This window comes from Callorhinus ursinus, unplaced genomic scaffold, assembly GCF_003265705.2.
Source record: "Callorhinus ursinus isolate GAN/ISIS: 27379988/994484 unplaced genomic scaffold, GSC_fseal_2.0 scaffold25, whole genome shotgun sequence".
NCBI classification, from domain to species: domain Eukaryota; kingdom Metazoa; phylum Chordata; class Mammalia; order Carnivora; family Otariidae; genus Callorhinus; species Callorhinus ursinus.
The window spans coordinates 15553556-15579166 of NW_027397087.1; the positions used below are offsets into that span (position 1 = coordinate 15553556).

At 37.8% G+C, this 25611-nt stretch overlaps 2 protein-coding genes across 10 annotated transcripts in view; one reads left to right on the top strand and one right to left on the bottom strand.

Annotated features, from left to right (window-relative positions):
- The window catches only part of COPS2 (COP9 signalosome subunit 2), a 31326-nt gene extending 21027 nt beyond the window's left edge, over nt 1-10299 (bottom strand). For both annotated transcript variants that reach the window (XM_025884124.2, XM_025884123.2), the window contains exon 1: nt 10150-10299. In XM_025884124.2, the coding sequence (XP_025739909.1) occupies nt 10150-10203 (54 nt within the window). In that variant the 5' untranslated portion in view covers nt 10204-10299. The remainder of the gene's footprint in view (nt 1-10149) is intronic.
- Nucleotides 10300-10435: 136 nt separating this feature from the next.
- Nucleotides 10436-25611, top strand: part of GALK2 (galactokinase 2) — a 132945-nt gene continuing 117769 nt past the window's right edge. For 3 of the 8 annotated variants that reach the window (XM_025883674.2, XM_073876971.1, XM_073876972.1), the window contains exon 1: nt 16791-16970. In XM_025883674.2, the coding sequence (XP_025739459.1) occupies nt 16918-16970 (53 nt within the window). In that variant the 5' untranslated portion in view covers nt 16791-16917. Of the gene's footprint in view, nt 10655-16790; nt 17009-25611 lie in introns of those variants that run through there. The other 5 variants (XM_073876969.1, XM_073876973.1, XM_025883675.2 and 2 more) reach the window with 4 other exon arrangements.

Sequence of the window (25611 nt, forward strand, 5' to 3'; positions counted from 1 at the left end):
ACCTTCAAATTCTAACTTTCTCATGGTAAGCAGCCAAGATAATCTTCATAAAATGCAAATTAGCACATTCCTTTTCTCAAAAATGGTTTGATATTGCTCTTAAAATTAATTTCAAAAATAATCAAAACCTAATTCCTGACTATACATCCAACCGTATCTCTTAATTAAGCTCTCCCTGAGTCATTCTGCTGCACCTGGCCTTACCACACAAGTGGCCAAAACTCTTCCCCCCCTCTTCATTTGGTTAAGGACTACATAGTGTCACCTCCTCAGAGAAGACTTGGGAGTAAAGCATCACAGCAATAAAAACTCTACACCTTTGGAAATCAGTTCTTCTCTAGCTAACTGTTCAGTACAATTTAGGACTAGCTAACTAAACCAGAAAATGATTTTCCTGCAACTCAAATCTTCAGAATACACTCCTGAACCTGGAAATAATTTTTTTAAATTTGTATCTATCACAAAGTCTAAGAATTTGGACTCTCACTCAAAGTCCACTTATTTTTGGTTTCTTAGCCCGTAACAGATTACAGTAAAACAAGTAGGCCAGGATATGAGTAGAGGGAAGTAAAGTAATATTTTAAAAATTAAAAATTTCAATTACCCAGAAATTACTGAACTCATTATAACGTTGAAGACAGGAACCTTTACATTTTCTACCATGTCTAACATGGTTCCTTATTATTCACAATCACTGAATGCTTCTTATAGTACAAGACTGGCTACCTACAACTTCTGATTGGCTCCAGACTAATATTTCTAAACTTTAGATGTTATAACTCCCCCAAATCACAATCATCAAGATAAGACTTAATCGAGTACTCAACATTTTGTGAATATATTCTTTTGGTTTTTCATATTACAGCTGACCCTTGAGCAACATGAGTTTGAACTGCATGGGTCCACTTACATGTGGACTTTTTCCCTGATAAATATAGTACAGTACTGTAAATCTATTTTCTCATTATGATTTTCTTAATAACAATTTTTCTTTCCTTACTTTTTCTAAGAATACAGAATTTAATACGACGTATGAAATATGTGTTAATTGGCTGTTTTGTTATCAGTGAGACTTCTGGTCAACAGTAGGCTATTTTTTTTTTTAAAGATTTTATTTATTTATTTGAGAGAGAGAGAATGAGAGACAGAGAGCACGAGAGGGAAGAGGGTCAGAGGGAGAAGCAGACTCCCTGCTGAGCAGGGAGCCCGATGTGGGACTCGATCCCGGGACTCCAGGATCATGACCCGAGCCGAAGGCAGTCGCTTAACCAACTGAGCCACCCAGGCGCCTGACAGTAGGCTATTAGTATAAATTTTGGGGAATAAATACAAATAAAGAATAGTTTAAATTTTGGGAATAAAAAGCTATACATGTATTTTCAACTGGGGGGTGGTGGTGCCCTTAACCTCTGTGTTGTTCAAAGGTCAACTGCATATGGATGAAGAAGTGGAATGTATAACATTTTTTGCATAACTGCAATTCAATTCTTAAAGAGTATTGCCAAAATGTATAAATACATAAGAATTGATGTTACTGACTGGCATTCTTATAATTAGGCAGTCCCTTGTTAGGATTTGCAACAGCATATTCAGAGGGTTTGAACCAGCCTCTGTGCCATCACTAACCTATCATATGCAGTTCAATGAATCACTACAAGTTGTGAACTACAGTAAACTATTCTTCAGTTATTACTCGGATGTTTTGAGAAGTCTTTAGAATAATTCTGTTATTTAGATATCTACTGTTAGATACCTATTTAGATACTCAGTGATAATGATCTTTAGCATATTCCAGCAATGAAGTGTTGCTCACACAAATGCAAATTAAATCTTTCCCCTCAAGCTATTCATGGTCAGAGGAGAGAGAGAGAGAGAGAGAGAGAGAGAGAGAGAGAGAGAGAGATGCAAATGAAACAGGAATGCTCTAACAAAATAAAGACACATTATTAGGTACACTGGCAGCTTAAAAAAAGGAGTGAGTTAGAAGAAGTAAAAGTTACCTGAAGCAGGTCTAAAAATATGAATAGGAGTTGCCTGGGGATAAGGAAAGGCATCTGAAACAAAGCAGTTAACGTGTGCAAAGGCATGGAAGCTTGTAATGGTACTGCATAATTTAAAGAAGCATGAATAGTCAGACTGGGCTGAAGCACAGGATGTGTATAAAGAACTGATGAGAGATAAACTAGTACCAGACAGAGGAACAGGACAATAGACGTCTAGCAAGGAGCTTAGATCAAGTGGAGCCACTAAATAATTTTACGGGGAATAATCAGATTGTTTTTCGGAAGACTACTCTGGTAGTAATGAAGCAGCCTGCTGGATAATCTTGTAACAAACAGTCTGGCTAAAATATGATGGAAGTTTGATTACAAGTAGTAGAATAGGGAGAAAAGGAAGGAAACAGAATACGTATAGAAGATGTCAATATGTATAGAAGATGTCAAGTGATGTTCGGGATATAAAATAAAAAGGACCCACCACAGGGGCACAGGATAAAAGCAAAATAAAAGTTATCTCTAGTGACTGGGGTGCCTGGGTGGCTCGGTTGGTTGAGTGACTGGACTCTTGGTTTCGACTCAGGTCATGAGCCCTGCATCGGCTCCGCACTCAGTACTAAGTCGGCTTGAGAGTCTCTCTCTCCCTTCCCCTCTGCTCCTCCCCCTGCTCATGCTCCCTCTCCCTCTCTCAAATAAATAAATAAATTAATTAAATCTTAAAAAAAAGTTATCTCTATGACTTTCGATGACTTGGTTACACACAGCGTTGTTAGTCAGAATATATTATACAAAAAGTATTAAATAGGGGCGCCTGGGTGGCTCAGTTGGTTGGGCGACCGCCTTCGGCTCAGGTCATGATCCTGGAGTCCCGGGATCGAGTCCCGCATTGGGCTCCCTGCTCGGCAAGGAGCCTGCTTCTCCCTCTAACCCTCCCCCCTCTCATGTGCTCTCTCTCTCTCATTCTCGCTCTCTCAAATAAATAAATCTTAAGAAAAAAGTATTAAATAAATATTGTTGAACTCAATTCCCTTATGTCAGATGAGGACAGAACTATAATTTGTAAAAGTTTAAAGAAAATGCTTTTAAAAAGAGAAACTGATATTTCAATATATTAAGAATGCTTTAAAAAATAAAAACAATTAAGCAATATATGAAATGAAAGCACATGAACATTGTTAAAAGGATTAAAAAAACCTAAGTTTAGAAGTTCCACCTACTTATATAATAACTCATGTCCTAACACTCCCCAAAGCAATCTGTGATCCATGCACACACCCAAATCTATTCTTCCTTCCCCAAATGTTCCACACAATTCAAAATCTCTGTCTTGGCATTAACTGTTCTCTCTGCTAGGAATTCTAAATTACCTCCCCTCTTAACAAACTTCCCACTTTTCTCCTATGCTGCTTCCCAGCCCTAAAAGTCCTGGAAAACGTATTCATCACAGCTTACCCTCCTCCAACTAGCAAAAGAAATTTTCTCCTTAGTCATGTTTCTTTCTACGTGACATGCATCTCTCTAACATGGAGCCTTGTTGAGTGTTTTGTTCCCACCTCCCCTTACCTCACTACTATGAGCTTCTCAAAAAGCAGAACTTTCTCTTCCTCATTTTGGCATCCCCAGAGTCTAGTATAATACAAACTGCTCAATAAATGTTTGCTTAATTGAAATGAAAAGTGGATGAATATTCCAAAATAACATACAACAGCCAGGGGCAATACTGACTCTATGTTGGAATGCACCTACTGCTAAACAGGGTCAGTTTCATAGTTCCTACTTATTCCCAAGTCCCTTGTCAACAGAGGTCTTTGAAATGTGCTCTAGAACACAGGACTCACTATTAATGCTTACCAAGCCTTGACCAGGTCTTGACAGCTGAACTAGATGTCGGGCACAGAGAGGCAAAGGGCAAGGTCTCACTATCCTTAAGGACTAGATACAATTCAAGTCCTAGGTAGTCATTTGTGGTTTGGCCATTCATAAAGTTGTCCTAAGTTTTTAAAATTTCACCTAAGTTAATGGGTCCTAATTCGTCTACAGTGTAAATCAGAACATTCTTTTATTTGTCCTAAACTTGCAGTCTTCAAATTAAATCTTCCAAAGAGAGAAATCATAAATGTCATTTGACCTGGGATATACTTTTGACTCTCCCACTAGTCTGTCCTGTAAATTTAAGTAAGACATTCAGACATGATGCTTCAGTTTCTCTCTTATCAAATGTGGGGGGTTAAATCCTAGGAACTTTCTTTCTTTTTCTTATTTTATTTATTTTTTGACAGAGTGAGAGAGGGAACACAAGTGGGGGAGTGGGAGAGGGAGAAAGCAGGCTTCCCGCCGAGCAGGGAGCCCGATGTGGGGTCCATCCCAGTACCCTGGGATCATGACCTGAGCCAAAGGCAAACGCTAATGACTGAGCCACCCAGGCGCGCTCAACACTTATTTTTGAAGCAGTAATTTCAAGAGGTAGTATAATGTTTCTGAAATTCTGAAGAAAAACTTCACTAGATGTTTCTAACCTAAAAGAAAGAGTATCACCCAGTTTGATGGTCCAACTTATTTATCAAACCCGGCTCAGAATATAGTTTTCGACATCTACAAAAAAAGACAAAACCTATCACTGAAGTTAAAAAAAAAAAAAAGCTGCACATTGTTTATAACAGCAAAGGGAAACAGGTCAAATGCTTATCAAGAGAGAACTGGTTATATAAAGTATGGCACATCTGTATAATCAATGCAGCTGTAAAAAGAAAGAAATGAGCTTTTTGCATACTTGCATGGAATAATCTCTAAGGCACATTAAATAACAAAGTATAGAACAATATATATAATAGGCTATATCCTGGATTAAAAACAAAGAGGGGGATAAAAACGTGTATTTGATTACATATGGGGAGGAATGGGAACTGGACAAATGGGGAACGAGAATGGAAAGAAAACTTTTTGTCTTGTCTTTGAACTATGTGCCTGTATCACCTATTTTATTTTTTTAAAGAATTTTTATTTATTTGACAGAGAGAGAGCACAAGCAAGTGGAGTAGCAGGTAGAGGGAGAGGGAGGAGGCTCCCTGCTGAGCAAGAAACCAGGTCTGGGATCATGACCTGAGCCAAAGGCAGTCGCTTAACCAACTGAGCCACCCAGGCGCCCCGATGTATCACCTATTTTAAAGATTTTATTTATTTATTTGACAGAGAGAGACACAGCGAGAGAGGGAACACAAGCAGGGGGAGGGGGAGAGGGAGAAGCAGGCTTCCGGCCGAGCAGGGAGCCCGATGCGGGGCTCAATCCCAGGACCCCAGGATCATGACCTGAGCCAAAAGCAGACTCTTAACGACTGAGCCACCCAGGTGCCCCTGTATCACTTATTTTATTTTATTTTTATTATTATTATTTTTTAAAGATTTTATTTATTTATTCATGAAAAAGAGAGAGAGAGAGAGAGAGAGAGAGAGAGGCAGAGGAAGAAGCAGGCTCCCAAGGAGCAGGGAGCCCGACGCGGGACTCGATCCCAGGACCTTGGGATCATGACCTGAGCTGAAGGGAGACGCTTAACCATCTGAGCCACCCAGGTGCCCTGTATCACTTATTTTAAAAAACTACATACTTCAGGTTCTTTGAAGACCATTTGTAAGAAGAACTCTTAAAAAATTTTGAGCCATGACAAACTTTTTGGCCTCTCATGACCAAAGTAAGATTTTTGTTCATCATTTGTACCCTAGAACCTGCCCCTTCTCACCTCAGCAATAAAACTAATACAGGTTCACTATGAAAGGTTTGCAAGAAATAAATTTTAGTTTTCCTGACACACTTCAGATCTTCCATTTTTTCTATATTTTCCCACTTAACAAAATAAATTTTATTCCCACCCACTAAAATTGTAATAGATTACATATTTATAATGTATATGTGTTCACTGTGTGCATAGCATTGGTGATCAACCCTTCTCCCATGTGAGGGTTTTCAATTATAGTGCCCTACCCACAGAGGAAGGCAAGCAATCTATCTCCCTCTCTACAGCTGTTCACAGAAGGCTACACAAACCTTAGCTGGGTCAATAAAAGTCCTTCCTAGGGCTTTGCTGTTAGAGCTAGCAAGGAACACCCTCTTGCCTCTGGGTTATAATACCAGGAAGATGCTGCATTACATCTTGTGATGTACTGTGAAGGCAATTATGCCAATACAGTGAGGAAAGCAAACCAGGAAGAGAGAGAGAAACAAGAAAAATACCCACCACCATTATCTGAACCATGAATCCAGCCATACTGATACTTCCTGGTGATGTGTGCCAACACACGCTCTTCTTAGTTTAAGCTAGTTTGACAATATTCCTGTCTCTTATGCCCAAGAGTCCTGGCCAATACAATTTATCAAGTTTTTCATGTCACTGAATATTGTTGAGAGCATGGTTTGAATTGCTGACACAGCATTCCATCACATGGATATACCATAATTTATCTGTCATTACCTTATTAGTACTCATAGTATTAGTATTCTCCTACTATGGATAATTTGGAGTTGTTTCCAATTATTTATGATTAAACATGTAAGTTTCTTTTCTTTCTTTTTTAATAATGGGAAATCACTTTGTTGGCTATAATTTTTTTTTTTAAGATTTTATTTATTTATTTGACAGAGAGAGACACAGCAAGAGAGGGAACACAAGCAGAGAAAGTGGGAGAGGGAGAAGCAGGCCCCCGGCAAAGCAGGGAGCCCAATGCGGGGCTCGATCCCCAGACCCTGGGATCATGACCTGAGCCAAAGGCAGACGCTTAACGACTGAGCCACCCAGGCGCCCCTAAGTTTCTTTTAAAAGCCTCAGCTGTAGAAATCAACTTTCATCTTCATGAAGAATACATGCAGAATTCCAAATTCAAATATACAATGCCATACCTATCACAGGATCTACTAAATAATTTTTGGAATGAAGTGAGTCTATCTTAAGTCCTTTCTAAAACGATTATTAGAAGTACTAAGCAACTTCATGCTAGAATGGCTGGACTGTGGAACTACAATACAGTTAACATAACAATAGCCTTATTAACTTAATGAATGGTAGTATAGTTATTACTTAGTATTATTAGACCAGCAAATAATCAAGACATTTACCAGTACCATCTCCTACCTCTCCATTTACTGCTACATAAACTCCTATACCTACAAAATGCCTGCTTCTGGGGCACCTGGGTGGCTCAGTCAGCTGGGCAGCCGACTCTTCATCTCAGCTCAGGTCTGGGTCTCAGAGTTGTGAGTTCAAGCCCCACGTGAGGCTCCATAGCATGGAGCCTACTTAAAAAAAAAAATTAAGAAAAGAAAAGAAAAGAAAATGCCTGCTTCTGCTTCTAATAAAAAAATAAAATAGGTCTTAGAAATAAGAGCTCAAGCAAATTAAATTTCTTTCACATTTGTTTCTTCTTTTTTAAACCAAGTTGAGTCTCTTTTTCTTCTAGATCTTGGGCACAAACCATTAATTACCTTCTTATATAAAAACACTATAGTTTTATTTTTTTTTTAAAGATTTTATTTATTTAATTGACAGAGAGAGAGAGACAGAGAAAGAGGGAACACAAGCAGGGGGAGTGGGAGAGGGAGAAGCAGGCTTCCCGCCGAGCAGGGAGCCCGATGCGGGGCTCGATCCCAGGACCCTGGAATCATGACCTGAGCCGAAGGCAGTTGCTTAACCAACTGAGCCACCCAGGCGCCCCTACACTATAGTTTTAGAAACAGATTTTTACTTTTCCTGGTGGTATCCTAACTACCTACCTCCACTAGATTGGGGAAGTACAAAAAGTGATTTAGGGTATTAAAATTTATCAACAGACAACCTACAAAAGATATACTGAATATATCTGTGGTCAGAAATACTCATGGCTTTAGTTAATATTTTGACTAAAACGAAATTGCAAATTTTCCAGGAAACAATACGTTTTTTTAATAAAAAAAACTTCCCTAGAACAGCAAGTCAATTCTTTTGACTCTTCAAATCCCAAGAAACAAGTCCCAGGCAAATAACTATAAAAAAAACCCAACTTCTCTTTTGACAACATGTAAGCAATCAGCTCTCTTAATCCTTTTTTTTAAGATTTTATTTACTTGATAGTAAATAAGATTTTTTTTACTTGATATCTGATTGGGAATCAGAATGGTGACTACATAGGACAGCTATGGGGGGGGTAGGGAGGACTTTTTAACAAAATGCTGGGGGGAAGATTTCATTTAATTATGTGGTAGTGTAAAATCTTACCTTTTTTGGTTAAGAAAAAAAAGTCAAAACGACCATATATTCAACTTTATTGTATTTATATCATACATGTAGTGTAGGCTCTTAGAAGGCTGGAAAAACCTAGCCAAGTTAAACAATGCATGTTTAATTAAAGTTCTTGTAAAAATTGAGTATTTTATGGGACAACAAAATTCTCACTGCTATTCTTACATTATATTCTCAGTGATGATCTTCAAGTGTATCACAGTGCTAATAAGTCATGTACTCAATAAATTACTGCTTAGGAAAGATAAGCAGAAACATTTAAAAACAAAAATAAAAAATATGTAATTTTTAAAAGAGACACTTCCACAGTTATGAAAATACCTGTTAATATAAATAAACATGTGATAAATAAAAATGCACATGATATCGCAATACATTCTTAATGAACTTCCTACAACTGGTTTGATCTGCACAAACTAAGTGTAAAGCAGAAATCATTACTACTAGCAGAACTCTACATTCAACTTTAAGAATTATCAAAACCTCTACTATGATTTTCAGGTAAGAGCAAGCATTTCCCTCTACCTTTTGCAAATGTGCCTTCATTTAAGATAGAAAGGTTAATTGTAAATGACTATACAAAGAAGTTTACACGAATTCAAGACAATATATTAATGTCTCGGGAATATCTAGCACTTAAAATATAAGATGAGCCAGATATCCCTAAGCATCTAACCTCATAAGACGATAATGCAGCATCACTATAATATACAAGAAACACGCACAAAAACGCCCCCAAAATAAAAAACAAAGTTGACGCTAATTCCTGGCCCGGGTAATTTTTCTTAGTACGCACAGTTATTGTTTCTGAATAGCAACCAGAAATCGTAGTGAATTTTTTTGAAAACCTGTAAATCCGTTTAAGTTAAACCTTGAATCTTTATATATTACCGTTCAGCTACATAAATTCGTTCATTTTTATATTGTTGATATTTTTTTAAAAGATTTTATTTATTTTGAGAGAGAGAGAATGGTAGAGAGAGAGCATGAGAGGCGGGAGGGTCAGAGGGAGAAGCAGGCTCCCCGCCGAGCAGGGAGCCCGATGCGGGACTCGATCCCAGGACCCTGGGATCATGACCTGGGCCGAAGGCAGACGCTTAACCAACTGAGCCACCCAGGCGCCCCTACATTGTTGATATTTTTAACTTTGAATACTGGGAAATCTCTAAGTCAAAAAAGAAACCCACTGGGTCAATCCCCTTATCCTCACCCCCCCACACCAAAACAAACACAAAAGCAAAACCTCCTCCCCAGCTTTTCTCGAAACAAGTAGTTTTACTACTTTTTTTTTTTTTAACAGCTATCCTTGCCCTGAATGCTCTGCTGCACCTTTACCTTAAACCAAAACGGACCCTGGACAAGACATTATTATTAAGCTCTGTTTCCAGGAGACCAACAAGCGACGTTTCGCGGTCAGGCCTGGGAGCAGTAAGGCCCCCTAGTTTTCAGACCCTTCTCTCAGCATTTCGCACTCGCTCAGTTCCAGGGTGAAGAAGAGGGGCCCGGAAAACTGGGCCCGAAAGGGCAGAGTCAGGGCCTAGACCGCTGCACGATCCCCGAGGCGGCTCGCGCGATGGTGAGGAGGTAGGAGGCACCGAAAACCGGACGCCGGAGGCCAGCGGTGTCTATGTAAACGGAGGAGGCGCTCAGACTTGGAGCAAAGCTCGGGACCCCCTTCGCTGCCTCCTTTACCCTCCCCTCCCCCATGCTGGAGAAGCAGGGCCCCGGCCCGGTGCGGGAAGGGGGAGGAGGTAAACCCGTCCTGTCACTGCACCGGGAGAGACTGGAAGAAGCACATGTTCTACGGGGAGAGACCGCGGCCGCCCCTACCTCAGCCCCTAAAGCCAGACACCACCCTTAACCCCAGAGTTCCGTCCCCTCCGTCTCACCAGGTCGTAGTCCTCCTCATCATCGCACATGAAATCATCCTCCATGTCAGACATCTTGGCCGGGAGGGGGGGAGAGGGAGGAGAAATTGGAGACAACCTCCTCCCACAATCCTCCACGGCTCAGAGGCGTCACTCCCAGCTTCTCCTCGCCTTCCCGTCGCTCTTAGAGGAGCTGAATGTTTCCTACCGGAACCAATGAGCTCGGTATCGAGAGGATTCGCTACGACGCCAAAAGGGAGTGCACTGCCACCTCTTCCTGCGAGACGGTTGGTGGCTTAGCAACTAAACCTAGCAACTGGGGAATCGTCTAGTGCGGAGGATCTCTGCTGAAGGGCCTTGGAAACCTTGCGCTCACACTGAGCAGTTTCCAGCCTCCTGGGCAAGGGAACAGTCTCTTCCCTTGCCTGGGACTCTGGAACCATTTCATTCTGGTGAAAGTAAGAGGCACCGTAGGATCAGAAGCCTTTCGCGGAGAAAAGGCTGACATGTCCGTCCTATTTGACAGGTAGTAGTATTTCTGCCTTGATTATCTCTGTGCATTTTGCCCACACATTGTGGTGGGTGTTCCTGTGATGTGTGGAGACCTTTTAAGCAGCACGGTTTACACATAATGTTTGTTATATTTGTAGTCGGCAAAACGATGCTGTGGCTATCCCAAACCAGTTAAGCATCAATCAATTGAGGCGCCTAAAATCTTATTCAGTTTTTCAACCAATTATAAACTGACCTTTACTGCCCTTAAGCAAAATTAAGATAACAGGTAACGACTGGTTTTTAAAATATGCATTATTGTTGCACAAAATCATTAGCAGAATTCAAAATGAAATGAAATACAGGGGGGAACTGCGTTTTAAACAGCATTTCCATATACACTTAGTTCTGTCCACTTGAATCAAATTTTATATAATTATAGCACAGATATAATTTCGGATTATTTTTGCACCTACTTAAGTAACAGCATAGGACAATATATGCAATATGTTCTTGACAATGATTATTTTAATGGTTGCATAATAATCCCTCCATTGAATGTACCAATGCACCATGATTTACCTAAGCATGCCATTAATATTATACATTTAGAATATTGCAAAAACAGTACTATTTTAAACAATTTTGCAGCGAGTATCTTTGCCACTTTATTTTTTCTTAGGAAAAAAACCCAAGAGGAGGAATTACAGGCTGGACTTTTTAGTAATCAATTGAATTGCTTACTAAAGACCTTCCTTAAAAAGACCAATCTTTTTGGTCATAGTTCTTAAAAGTTATATTTATAACAACAACACTGCCTACCTATAAACAAGGCTTTTTCCTAATAGTCTTTTCCTGCCAACTTTTTATCATGAGAATTTCAAACATACAGAAAAATTGAAATAGTCCAGTGAACACTATCAGCTTCGTGTTTGTGTGTGTATTCCCTCAATCAATTGAAAGTAAAATGCAGATACTGTGATACATCACTCTTAGATGCAGCTATGTATATTTCTTAAGAACAAGGACATTTTCTTATGTTTTCAGATCATTATTACATCAAGAAGATTAAAAATTCCCTAATATCCTCTAATATGAAGCTCATATTTAAAATTCCCCTATAAGGCATAGGGTTTTAGAATTGGAAGAGCCTTTAATGATATCATTTTAGGGTCCAAGGCTTTTCAAGCATGGCAGTTCATTAGATTATAAACTTCCCAAATCCCACACCAGAGATTCTGACTTAAGAGGTCTGGGGTAGAGCTCAGGAATCTATACTTGCAAACAAAACAAACCAAAATCTCCCTATAACTGGGGTGACTATACATCCCAGTTTGCCTGGCACAGCCCTGATTTAGTACTGTTGTCCCAGAATAATAATTATCAGCATTAATTACTCTCAGAAGTTTGGACAATAAATCACATGGTTACTCTGCCTGAAATCCATAGTTCTTCAAAAGACAAAATAGAATTCCAAGGTGGTTAAGAGGTTTATTTGCTCAAAGTAACCAGAACTACATAGTTTTGCATTCTAATCAGTATAGCAATTTTGCAATTACCTATTAACCATGTGGATAGTGATCACATGAATAAACCTGCATGTTGATTTATATTGAATTTATTGATATAATTTTCTGCTTTTTAGTGTAATTCTTTACTCCTAAAAAGGGGAAAGAATTCAAGTAAGTTAGTGACTAGGAGCCCTAGAAAAACTGCAGCTGAATGTTGAGCATAATATTCTTAATCATTCCCAAATTTAATCAACCCAGTCTGGAAATTTGCTAAGACAGGCAAAGAGATCTTCACAGTGTTTTTAGCACACTGCTTGGGTACACAAGTGCTAATACGTGTTTGTTGAATGAATAAACATGTTAATTTTTCTGTGCAAAGAATGCCCTTATAGCTATCACTATGCATCAAAATCTTTTCTGTCCTTAAAAATCCATTTAAATGTCACCTTACTCACATGACCTATCCTGAATACTTTGTGCAATTATGATATTCTCTTTTTCTTGACATCAGTTTTATTCAATGGTAAATAATAATTTTTTTTTATTCTAACAGGGAGCATTGATGTGATGTGGTATCCTTGTAGAAAGTGGATCCCATGTTTTAAAAAAATATGTAGAAAGCTTTATTGAGGTAAATTAAGCTGCACATCCTTAAAGTGTACAATTTGATGAATTTTGATATATCTATACACCTGTGAAACCATTACCACAACCAAGGTAATGAACATATTTATCACTACAGAAGCTTCCTCATTACCTCTTGGTAATCCTTCTTTTTCAGCCCCCTTCACTTTTCCCAGGTAACCACTAATCTACTTTTTTGTCATATAGATTATTTTTTGTTTTCTGGAATTTTATATAAATGAATCATACAGTATGTACTCTCTTTTGCCTGGCTTCTTTCACTCAGTATAACTACTTTGAGATTTATCAATGTTGTTTCAATTGGTTTCAATTGATTGTTTCTTTTTATCGCTGAGTGTTCCCATTGTATGGATATCTCACAAGATATCTATTCACCTATTGATGGATATTTGAGTTTTTTCAGTATTTGTCTAATACAAACAGAGCAGCTAGGAACATATGTGTACAAGTTTTTGTGTGGACATATGTTTCATTTCTCTTGAGTAATGTGGTGGACAGAGGTGGTCTCCTTATTAACCATGCTCTTGGATAATCCTTTCCCCCTTGAATGTGGGTGGGATCTGTGACTTGCTCCTTTTTTTGTTTGTTTCAGCTTTAGTGAGATGTAATTAACAAATAGATGTGACTTGCTTCCAACCAATAAGATACAGCAAAGGTGATATATGTGATTATGTGAACATAATTACCTTGCAGAAGATTATATTACATTTATACTACATTTTACTGGGAGAGACACTATCTCCCTTGCTGTTTTGAGAAAGCAAGTGGCCATGTTATGAAGGATCATGTGGCAATGAGCTGAGGGTCACATCTGGCCAATAGCCAGCAAGAAACTGGCCTTCACTCTGACAACCCACGAAGAACTGAATACTGCTAACAGTCAGGTGATCTTAGGAATGAATCCTTCCCCAGTTGAACCTCAGATAAGACTTTGTGAGAGCCTAAAACAGAGGATCCAGCTATACCCTGACTCCTGAATCATAGAAACTGAGGTAATCAATGTGTATTGTTTTATACTGCTATGTTTGTGGTAATATTGTTATGTAGTAATACAATTGAATATGGATAAATACCTAGCAATAGAATGGTTGGTAGGTGTATGCTTAACTTTTAAAGACACTTTCAAATTGTTTCTTTAAGTGGTTTTGCCATTTTGCATATCTTTCAGTAGTAGAACTAGTAGAACTAGAGTTCTAGTTGCTCAACTCACAGTGTCAACACACAGTGTGTGGTGTTGTTTCAATTGTAACCACTCTAGCAGGAGTATAGTGGTATATCATTGTGTTTTCAATTTGCATTTCCTTAATGACTAATTTTGAACATCTTTTCATGTGCTTGCTTGTCATCCATGTATCTTTTTTGGTGAAGTATCTTTTCAATTCTTGTGCCCATTTTTAAATTGGGTTATTTGTCTTATTACCACTGAGTTGTAAGATTTTTGTGCTTTTTATGTTGTATTTAAGGAATATTTGCCAAAACCAAGGACACTAAGATTTTTTTATGTTTTCATCTAGAAGTTTTATATAGTTTTAACTCTTACATTTAAGAGTTTAATTTCAAGTTTAATTTTTGTATATAGCATGAGGTAAATGTGGAGGTTTATTCTTTTCTGCATATGGATATCAAATTGTCCTAGCTTTGTCTGTTGAAAAGATGATCCATTCTGTGTTGAATTGTCTTGGCACCTTTGTCAAAAATAATTGACCCATAATTCCCAACATAATTTGATCCTTTAAAGGTCTATTTTTGATAGCTTTGTTACTGTGTATTATGATTATTTTATTCTTTATTAAGCTGAAAGCTCCTTGAGGACACAACTATCTTACTTACCCCTGAATCCCCTGAAACTAAGCATGTGCTTTGCCTATAGAAAATGCTCAATAAAAATGTGTTGTGTTTCAGTAAACTCTAGAATTCATGATCCCTTACTTCTCTGGATTGAGACATACAGTTACCCCAAATAGGCTTATGATTTGACATCCCTTCAGATTGATCATCTTAAATTTTTTAAAACTACATTTATTTAGAGAGGCTGAACACCATATGTTAGAAAGCAAGAAAGGAGGACTCCTTTTATTAGTTAAAATCTGGACAGGAAACTCATGGTGTATTCAGGGGGGTTAATTAAAAATTTAATGAAGGGACTGGCATGCCTGGCTGGCTCAGTTGGTAGAGGATGAGACTCTTTAATTCTCAGGGTTGTGAGTTCAAGCCTCACATTAGGCATAATGTTTACTTAAAATACATCAACTGGATTTAGTAAAAGTTAAGATGGACTTCCCAACAGCAGCCGTGGTTGTAGAGAAACAAGAAATGCAGCTACTGCCACAACTGTAGCGAAGGTGTGGTGTAGGGGGGGGGGGGGGGGGGGTTGGTGATAAATACCTCAACTTTGGCTGTAGCCTAAATTATATACTTTACTCAGGGAAGGAATTTTCTCTCCTTCAAAGGCAAATTGATGACTATCTGTTGTTGGAGCATATCCCTTGATCTTACCAACCAACCTAAGTGGCCTATCAAAATGTTATTTCCACCAACATTTAATACCCACTCCTTCTTGAGAGGAGTTCTGATAAATATGGTTTGCATGATCTCATTACATTCCCACTTTATAGACTAATGGCCTCATCTAGTTACTGCTCCTTTTAATCTGCCTCAGTCTCTTCAGATTAAATAAAATGCTGTATGTAAATGCATGGTGCTTACAAAATACTTAATAAACATATCATCTTTAACTCAATCAGCTACTCATATTAACCCTTCAGAATGGTCTATACTGCAGTTACATCTTTTATCTCTAAAATTGCCATAGGAGGAATGTGCAAAAAAAAAAAAAAAAAAGGATGATTAGGTATGCTGGGAGTTTTCATTCCTTATACTGACATTGACCTTGTAAAAATGTCTCTTGTAAAAATGCAATTACGCACTTTTAGCAGTATTATTGTTTTTGCCATTTTGGTATCTCTAATGCTCATTTGTTTTTATTCCCATCCAAAATGGTGACCGTACATCCCTAGGTTTATGAAATGAACCACCTACTTTTCAGAATGATGTATGGGGTGGAGGCAAAGCAGGGAACAGACACAATTATATTGTAATTCCAAATTTGTCTTTGTTTCCTTTACTGAAATCTGTAAATTCTTTATGTTCTGCATTAGTCCTCCCATGATTCCCCTGTGAACTAAAGGAGCACTGAGTGCTCAATTGACAATTCAAGTTTTACTACTAATTAACGGTGTGACCTTAGGAAGTCACTTCATCTTTCATTTGTTCATTCAGTTCATCTTACCTATTAAGAATCTGCCAGATGCTGCCTAGATACACAGTTCCTACCCTCAACTTGCTTACTTTGTAGTGGTAGTGATTGTGGAGATGGTGAGACAGACAATATGAAAGAAAAGAAATGTGCAGAACTTATGAGAACTGTGAAGGAAAGACAACAAATATACTAGAATGATGTGCTTTTTTTTGTAATCCCAAATGGGATTTCTCTAGGTAGCTGTAAAATGAAGGGATTGAACTGGATGCGAAGAGTTCTTGCAGTTTGAAAGACATGTATTTTCTTCTTTTCACTATTGTGTTCTGGGAAGGCCCACTGATGCCTCCATTCTGGAAATAAGCAAATATGTTTAAATCATATGCATCAATTTTATACTGCCTTAAAGCAATAACTAAACAGTTTAGAGTTATTGGGGGTGTAGCTCCTCGTCACGAAAGAAAACAAGAAACACCCTAACTAAAAAAAAAAAAAAAAGAAAGGAAAAAAGCAACCTGAGGCGCCAGGTTATAATTGTTCTCAGACTTATGCCCCAGGGCGCAGAAAATAAACTTCTTTAGCTGCTTCGCTCGCGCTCAGCGCAGGGGCCCCAGTGAGTCCCAGGTCCCAGTGCTTCGCGCTCAGAGCAGCACGGTGGCTGTACCTGACAGCTGCTGGGAGGGCACCAGGCCCTGGAGCTCAGGGAGGAGGAGCCATAGGCGGGGCCGACTGGAAGCAGCCACCTCAGCAAAGCGGCAGGATATCCGCAGGGTGAGGGCCGCTACCGCCCGGAAGAAAAGGCTCCTGCGGCAGATGTCTCGTGATTACCTTGGGAACTCTGTTTCGCCGGTTGAGACTGCGGAGGAAAGAAGGATCTAGCGAAATATGGCTACGGAGGGCCCTGCAATGCGTCGAGTCCAAGTGGCAGAACATCCCAGGTGGGGGAGAGGAGATGCCGCGCTTTGGGATCGCCTGGGTAGGCTAGGTGCAGAGTGTCCTGGATTTCTGGCTCTTCGCTGGTTGTTTCTTTTGTTCCCGGGAGTGGACAGAATCCTTGGGATTTTATAAGGCCGAATGACTGGGCTTGCGAGAAAGACCACGCCACACTTTACACCTTGATTCCCACCAAGGGTTGAGTATTTTTCTTTATCCGTGAAGATCCTTCTTTTCCCTTTGGTGGTTAAGGTGGTACACTGTTTCTGCTGGGCTTTAGCAGAAGTGCCCAAATTAACTTTGAACCCCTTTTTTCTTCGTCTTGCCTGCCGGCTGATAGTGCTTTTTAAAGTCCCCTTTCTAAAATACTCACTGAAAACAAACACGCGAAAACCCAAACAAAACCCCCTTGGTCTCTGCAACCCTTTAAACAAACCATAAAATCTATGCATTGTCACTTAGGGAATTAATCTGCTGCCAGTACCTAGCTATAGAATAACTTTAGTGATACTTAGTGGAGGATCTTTTCATTTGAGGGTATCTTGCAGATACTTTGTAGAAATACTTAGTTCTGACATAGGAGGGAAATCTCATAGAATGAAGTCTCTAACCTGCTACATTTTAGCGGGGCAGTTTTTCTAAGGTTGATTTCTCTTCCCCTTTGTTGTTTCTTTTTCTTTTTCTTTCTTTTTTTTTTTTTTAAAGATTTTACTTATTTATTTGACAGAGAGACACAGCGAGAGAGGGAACACAAGCAGGGGGAGTGGGAGAGGGAGAAGCAGGCTTCCCGCCGAGCAGGCAGCCCGATGTGGGGCTCCATCCCAGGACCCTGGGACTATGACCCCGTCCGAAGGCAGACGCCTAACGGCTGAGCCACCCAGGCGCCCCCCACTACCTTTGCTGTTTCTAATTTTTACTTTTTCCCTGTTAATTTTTTTCTCTAACATTAAGTCTTTAAGCTCTCCCTACTTCCTGGTTTTTCATAGTCATGTGACAGTTGATAATATTATAACTTACTAAAACTTGCAAATGCTTTTTTCACCGTTAAGAAATCAAACAATGGGTCTTTAGTTACCTGGAAGAAACATGATTTTTGGATATGGAGACAAGCAGGGTTTAGACTACTTGTGTATGTCTCTGGATATCAGTATACTCTCTGGAGGTCTTTGGGAGGTACTGTTGCCCTTACATACTTGAATGAATTAGGACACATCGTGAAAGACATGCTTCAAATAAAATTCATGAGGAATTCGTTATGTGAAAATAATCTGGCCACTTGGAGTTTAGTTTTTTTACATAAAACATATCCATGTATAAATTTCTTCTGTGTTTCTATTTGTTATGATTTAATTATAATGCTTAATATTTCTATAATTACTGTGTGGGGGAAGGGGAATAGTAACAGGTACTAAAAGTGAAGAATTGTTTACTAGGTTTCCTTAGAGTTGTTTCTCGCCTTTTATGAATTTCCCAGTATTCATTCATGCAACAGGTATTTATTGTTATTATTTATCATTCTGTGCTAGCCACAGAAGAGATCTTAATAGTAGTCAGATAATTGTGTTCTGCCATTTTCTTCTTCTTCTTCTTTTTTTTTAAAGGTTTTATTTATTTATTTGTCAGAGAGAGAGAAAGAGCACAAGCAGGGGGAGTGGCAGGCAGAGGGAGAGGGAGAAGCAGGCTCCCCGCTGAGCAGGGAGCCCGATGTGGGACTCCATCCCAGGACCCTGGGATCGTGACCTGAGCCAAAGGAAGGTGCTTAACTGACTAAGCCGCCCAGGCGCCCTGCCATTTTCTTGTTTTTCACTTGTACATGAAATACAGTAATAAGTTTCAAGCAGTGTTTTAGCCACTTACTCATTTTAGCAGGGATGAGTTCAGTTAAATCTAAATAGTATATCTGTAAGCCCACCTAATTGGTCATATGTTGCAATATGTTGAAGGGAAAAATAATGCATAAGGGCCCCACGGCCAGACTGTCTTCTTTGGAATTCCTGCTGTTTCTTTAGAATGCCTCTTCGACTTCACAGGGCACATGATCATCTGAGTAAAGGCAGTAGTCAATTGCATTAAACATTTCAGCAAAATTAATTTCTTTTTTCTTCTTTTTATATAAATGTCAAATAGAAATAGAAGCTCTATTTTTTTTTTCTGCATTTCAATCTCCCTATACCGTTAAGACTACTTCAAATTCCACTGTTCTAGCTTTCTTTGCATTCTTAGGAGTGGTGTGTCTTCTCTTTGGAATGAACTTTTAAATTGTTGGATTATTGGTTTTTTGGTAACAGCTTTATTGATATATAATTCACATACCATACAGTTCACCTGTTTAAAGTTTACAATTAAGTGGTTTTTTAGTATATTCACAGGATTGTACAGCCATTGCCATAGTCAAAGTCAGAACATTTTCATCATCCCCCAAAGAACTCTGTATCCTTTAAACTATCACCACCACTCCCACCCCACCCTCCCGTACCCCGCCCTAAGCAAGCACTAATGTACTTTCTGTCTCTGTAGATTTCCTTATTCTGGACATTTCAAATAAGTGGTATCATATGTGTTTTTTTGTGACTGGCTTCTTTCACTTAATGTAATGTTTTCAAGGTTCTATGTTGTAACAAGTTAGCAGTATGTCATTCCTTTTTATGCTTGAATAGTATTCCATTGTATGATATGCTGCATTTTGTTTATCTGTTCCCTGGTTGATGGACATTTGGGTTGTTTCCACCTTTTGGCTCTATGAATAATGATGATGCATGAATTGCATTCTTAATATGAAAGATTTGGATTACTTAAAAATATATTCATTAGAGCTTGAGAATTCCACAGTTCCGTTCCTCACTATAGTCTCTGATTGCTATCTTATGCTGCCAATTCTTACTCCCTTCTTAGAAGTTATCTATTTGGTTCATATTCTTGTACTATTATTTTATCTTTATAGTATCACTGTATCTTTATATCATTATTACCATTTTTTATAAAAATGGTGTTATAGTCATAAAAGTGAAATCATATTTATTTTTCTGTTAATTACTTTTTTTTTGCTCAACAGTATTTCTCAGAGATCCTGGCATATCAGTCCATATAGATTTATATCATTGTTTTTTAGGGCTGAGAGTATTTCATAGTATGAATACCATTGTTTATTTAACCACTCAACTACACTGTACATTTAAGTTTCTAAATTTTTCACTCTCATAAACAGTGCTTCAGTAAACATCTTTGTACATGTATCTTTGAGCATTTTTGATGATATTTCTTTAAGCTCATTGATGGAAGTGGAATCAGGGTCAAAATTAATCAATATTTAAAATTTTGATAGTTCCTGCCAAATGGCTCTGCAAAAAAAAAAAAGATGTATTAGATTGTCTATTTCTTGCTGGTTTTTAGGAACTCTTTATGTATGTATGTATTTTTTGTATGAATGGATGTAGTTTTGGATATAAACCATTTGTTGTTTTGTATATATTATATATTGTTCCCAGTCTAACACTTTCCTTTTAACTTGATGATGTCTTTTGTTGTGTAGACATTTTGTACTTTATTCATTATAGCACAGTGTTGAATGATATCATCCTTGTCCTTATTCTGATTTCAGTGGGGAAGCTTCTAGTATTTTCTCATCATTTAAGATGTTTACTATTTCTGATAAATAGCCTTTATTAAATTTAGGACATTTCTTTTCTAGCATGTCCATGACTTTTTTTTATTATTTTAAATTTTATTTAAAAAATTAGTCATGGTTATTGAATCTTTTTTTTTTGCATATTTTGAGAGGATCATGGAATTATAGTTTCCCCCTTTTATTCTGTTGGAATAATGCATTTAATGAAGAGATTTCCTGGTACTATCTTTATATTCCTGGAATAAACTGATCACAAATATTAAATAATATGTGTTGGATTAAAATTACCAATATTTTATTTAGTTTTTCTCTTTTCACAAGTGATAATAGCCTGTATTTTGCTTTTGGGGGCTTTTGTTGTTTTAGCATCTGGGTTATTCTGGCCTCCTAAAATGAGATGGAAAGTGATATAGGAAAGATGTTACGGTTCAGAGCTGATGGCCAAGAAAGAATTCTTGAGGCATCTTTGGTGCAAAAAGGTGGTTTTATTAAAGCATGGGGACAGGACCCGTGGGCAGAAAGAGCTGCACTGGGGGCGTGAGGGGTGGCGATTATATACCTTCAGGTTGGGAGGGGGTTAGGGATAGTGTAAGTCTAAGGAATTGGAAACAAGGTTTCCAGGACCTTGATGGGGCGTAGCTATTGTTGGGAAAAGTCATTTATTACTGTCCAATAAAACCTTAGTCATGAGACCCTTCAGATGTATATCAGTGGGTCATAAGCTTGGGAGATGATTGCTAACAAATATCTTGGGGGGTTTAGAGATAAAGGAAATTTCCAAAGGAATTTTTATATATTAAAGTGGCTTATAGGATCCTGGGGGGTCAGGCTAGGATTGCCTTTTGCCCTTAGCAAAGTGTCAACATCGAGGCAGCTGAGTCCCTAGAGGAATGTCACTCTGCCTGTTTCAAGGACTTGTCATTGGGCTGTAAGGAGTAAGGAAATTTAATTTTTCTTTTGCCTCTGTTTCCCACATCAGAAAGGCTTTTCACAGCTTGTACTGTTAGAACCATTTATAAAAGCAAAGGATCATCTTTCTTTAAGGTCTGTCAGAACTAACTCATAACATTTTCTGAGGCTTGTTAAGGAGATTATTTCTGACTACATTTTCTGTTTCTCTTCTGTCAATTTTTAGAAGTTTATATTTTTTTAGAAAAATCACCCCTTTGTCTATATTAAAAATTTTTTAAATCTTTATGAATCTGTAGTCGTCTCTTATTTCTCATACTGATTTTACATGACACTCAAAATTCTTTCTGTATTATTGTTTTTATCAAAGAACCAGTTTGTAATTTTTTTTGACCATGTCTGCTATTTTCCCCCAGTTCAGTAAATTCTACTTTTATCTTTTAATTCATTTCTTCTAATTTCTCTTTTTCTAGCTTCTTGTGCTGTATGCATACTTCATTTATTTTCATTATTTTTGCTTTTTTTTATATCCATTGAAGGTTAGAAAATGTTTTCTGAGTATCATTATGGTTGTATCTTATAAGTTTTGATATATAAATCCCTCATTTTTGTTATATTCTAAATAATTGTAATCTTGGCCTTATCTACTTTCCCTCAGCTTTATCTTCCTCACTAATTTGTTCTTCAATTCTTCTACTATTCCGGCCATCTACTATTTTTATTGTCACCATCATGATTTTATTTTCCAAGATCTCTAATATAATTATTGTTTCACTTTTACATTTGAATTTCTGATTAGGAGAAATTTATTTTGATGGAAGGATCAAAGTAGGATTAAAATTTCCCCCTCCCTCAATGACAAATTATCTATACTTTGAAATGCTATTTTTAACATTTATTAAATTTTCAAAATAACAGTTATAATAATGACTAATAATTATTGCATGCTTATAAAACCCTCAAAACAAATCTTTCCAATGAGTTCCGTTATTGTCCTCAATTTGTAGTTGAGGAAAGTGAGGCACAGAACTCACATAAATTACTGTTATAAGGGAGAAAAGACTTTTTCTCTACCCTCTTAGGTTTAGTAGCTTGGACCCTCAAGGTTAAACCGGCGAAAGATGGATTAACAGAAGAAAAAGTTTATTTCACATGCACAAGGGGGCTTTACAGAAAAACAGTAAAATCCTAAGAAGTAGTTTGGTCTGGGAACTTAATGCCTTCTTAACGAAGGATGAGAAATGACTAGACAAAGGAAAGTGGTTTGGGCTTCTCGGAGTGGTAAGTAGTGGGAACATGACTATACGGGGGAAACTAATGGAAGGTAAGGGTTATTTTAGTAAGTTTTGTTTATGCAGACTCCAATCAGTGAGGTCTCTAGTGATGAGTCATCTCTTGGTGTGGGAGAGGGGAGGAGAGACACCTTCACAAAGGGAAGGGAAAAATGTATGCCCTGCTTTTAGGCAGAGGGAGGGAGGTTAGAGAGCTCCTGCTGTGTCTGCTGTTTCTTGATTGCCTTCACCTCAAAATAATCCTATGTCACATGGCATATTTTGGAGTGACATTATTCTGATTCCCTTCACCATAAAAATACATATTAACCAATTATTAAATTAGTAGTAAAAATTAATATTTTCTGTAATGCCATGACTAGGTATCCTGATACTGAAGAGAAAACAAAGCACAGACAGGATAGGAGACTTGCCTAAGGTCACAATGGCAAACTAAAGTTACATGTCTTGTCTGCTGAGATGTTAATTCCTTCATCTCTGCAGTTAGCCATATGGTCACCCTAGTATCCTCTGAGAATCAATCCTTAGACTAAAATCCACTTCATTTACTGCAGTCATAATTTTTTTTCAAGTTGTGTTACTAAAACTGCTATTAAAAAATATCTATGTATGTATGTATGTATGTATCTATCTGTCTATCTATATATCTATCTTAAGTCAAAAGCATTCAGAGTACCAGATTCAGCAATTTGTGTGGTGATGTTTTGGCTAACTCTGCCTTTAACAGTATAATCTTTGTATGAGCTATTTTTTAAAATTCTTTTTATTGTGGTAAAATAAATATAACATAAAAATTGTTACTTTAACCATTTTAAGTGTAAAATTCAGTGACATTAATTGCATTCACATTGTGGTACCATCACCACTGCTACGTATTTCTGACATTTTTCATCATCCCAAATAAGCTCTATACCTATTAAGCAATAACTCCCTATTTTCTCCACCCCTCAGCCCCTGGTAGCCTCTAATCTACTTTTTGTCTCTATGAATCTGCCTATTTTAGGTATTTTATATAAGTGAAATCATACAGTATTTGTCCTTTGGTGTCTGGTTTATTTCACTTAGCATAATGTTTTTAAGGTTCATCCATATAGAAGCATGTATCAGACCTTGATTCTTTTCTGTGGATCAATAAAATATTCGTACACACACACACACTACATTTTGTGTATTCATTCATCTGTTGTTGCATGCTTGGCTTGTTTCTACCTTTTGACTATTGTGAGTAATGCTGCTATGAACATTCTTGTGCAAGTATCTGTTTGAGTCCCTGATTTCAATTCTTTGGGGCATGTACATAGAAGTGGAAACGTTGGGTCATGTAATGTTTAACCTTTTGAGGAAACACCAAACTATTTTCTATTTTGCTCTTTTTAATGCTATTGTAAATGGAATTGTTTCCTTAATTTCACTAGATCTTTTGTTTTGTATCCTGCTTTTTTTTAAATTAACATAATGTATTATTTGTTTCAGGGGTACAGGTCTTTGATTAGGAGCTATTATTTTCATATTGAAAATGTTCATTTTCCTCTTGGGGGGGGACATAAATGACTACATTTTAAGAGATGGAGTCTTGCTGGTGACACCCAGAGCTGTGAAGTATAGCTACTCCCCCAATTACAGCCATACTGCTTCATTATTAGAGGATTAGGTATGAAGTTCAGAAAAACACTGTACACTTCAGTTCTTTCTATTCTTAGAAATACTTTTCTTGTTTCCTTTTATAGCCTCCATGCATTTGAATTTCAAAGGGAGGAATGTTGAATTGCAAGCCTCCGGTGCTGAGCACTTACAAAAAAGCATGGACAGACTGCCTTCCTGAGGTAGTCTGGGAAAATGGCACATTTGAGAACCCCCAAATCATTTCATTAACACACATTTTAGGAGGCTCATTCTAACTCTGCTGTTAGCACTTCACCTTATTTGTGTTTGCAATGCTTATAAAAGCAAATTAATAAGGATTCAAATTCAGCAGACCTCGAATCGTGTCTTCATATGATTTTCACAAGCAGAAACAACATGAACCTCTTTTGAGGCTATTGGAGTTATGGAAGCCAGAAAACTAGGAGTTATATGCTTCTCCCTCTTTCTCAATTTTTCTCACTTTTAATTGGTCACTAATTCCTATGGATTTGACTTTTTTAAATATCACCTTAATTTAATTTTCACCCTTTTCTATCCCCATCACTAATATACCCTTAGTGTTTCTCTCTGGGTTGGCTACAAATGGCCACCTATTGGATTTCTTTGTTTTTGCTTTGTCTTCCTACAACCCATCTTTCATACACTTCTCAGTGAGCTTTTTCAAGTGTGAAATTGACTAATATCACTCCATCCATAAATGTGTGTTCACATCCATTGCCTATGGGTTAAAAGCCAGGTTCCTCAACATGGTACACCAGGCCCTTTAAGATCTGGGGCTTGATTACCACCAGCCTCCTCTTCTGCTGTATTTAAACCCTACTTACAATTTTCTGAATGCGGCATGCTGGGCCTTTTCATTCCATTTGCCTGGAAGGCATCACCCCATCCCACTTGTCTGACATTATCCTTTAAAATTCATTTTAACTATCGTCTCTTGGGGGAGCCTTCTCTAACTTACCCTCCCCCTTCTGGATTTATCTTACCACCCACATTTTCCTACAGTAAGGATGAAATATCTTTTCTCTGTGCTCCCAAAGGACTGTATTTGTCTGGCTTATCACTCTATTGTCTCTCTGTATTGTACTTTTTAGCTTAACTATCTTTTTTTCTGCCAAATTTTTCCTAGAGGCCAAGGACTATTATTAATTTACTTTCTAAGTAGAGTACTAAGTAAAG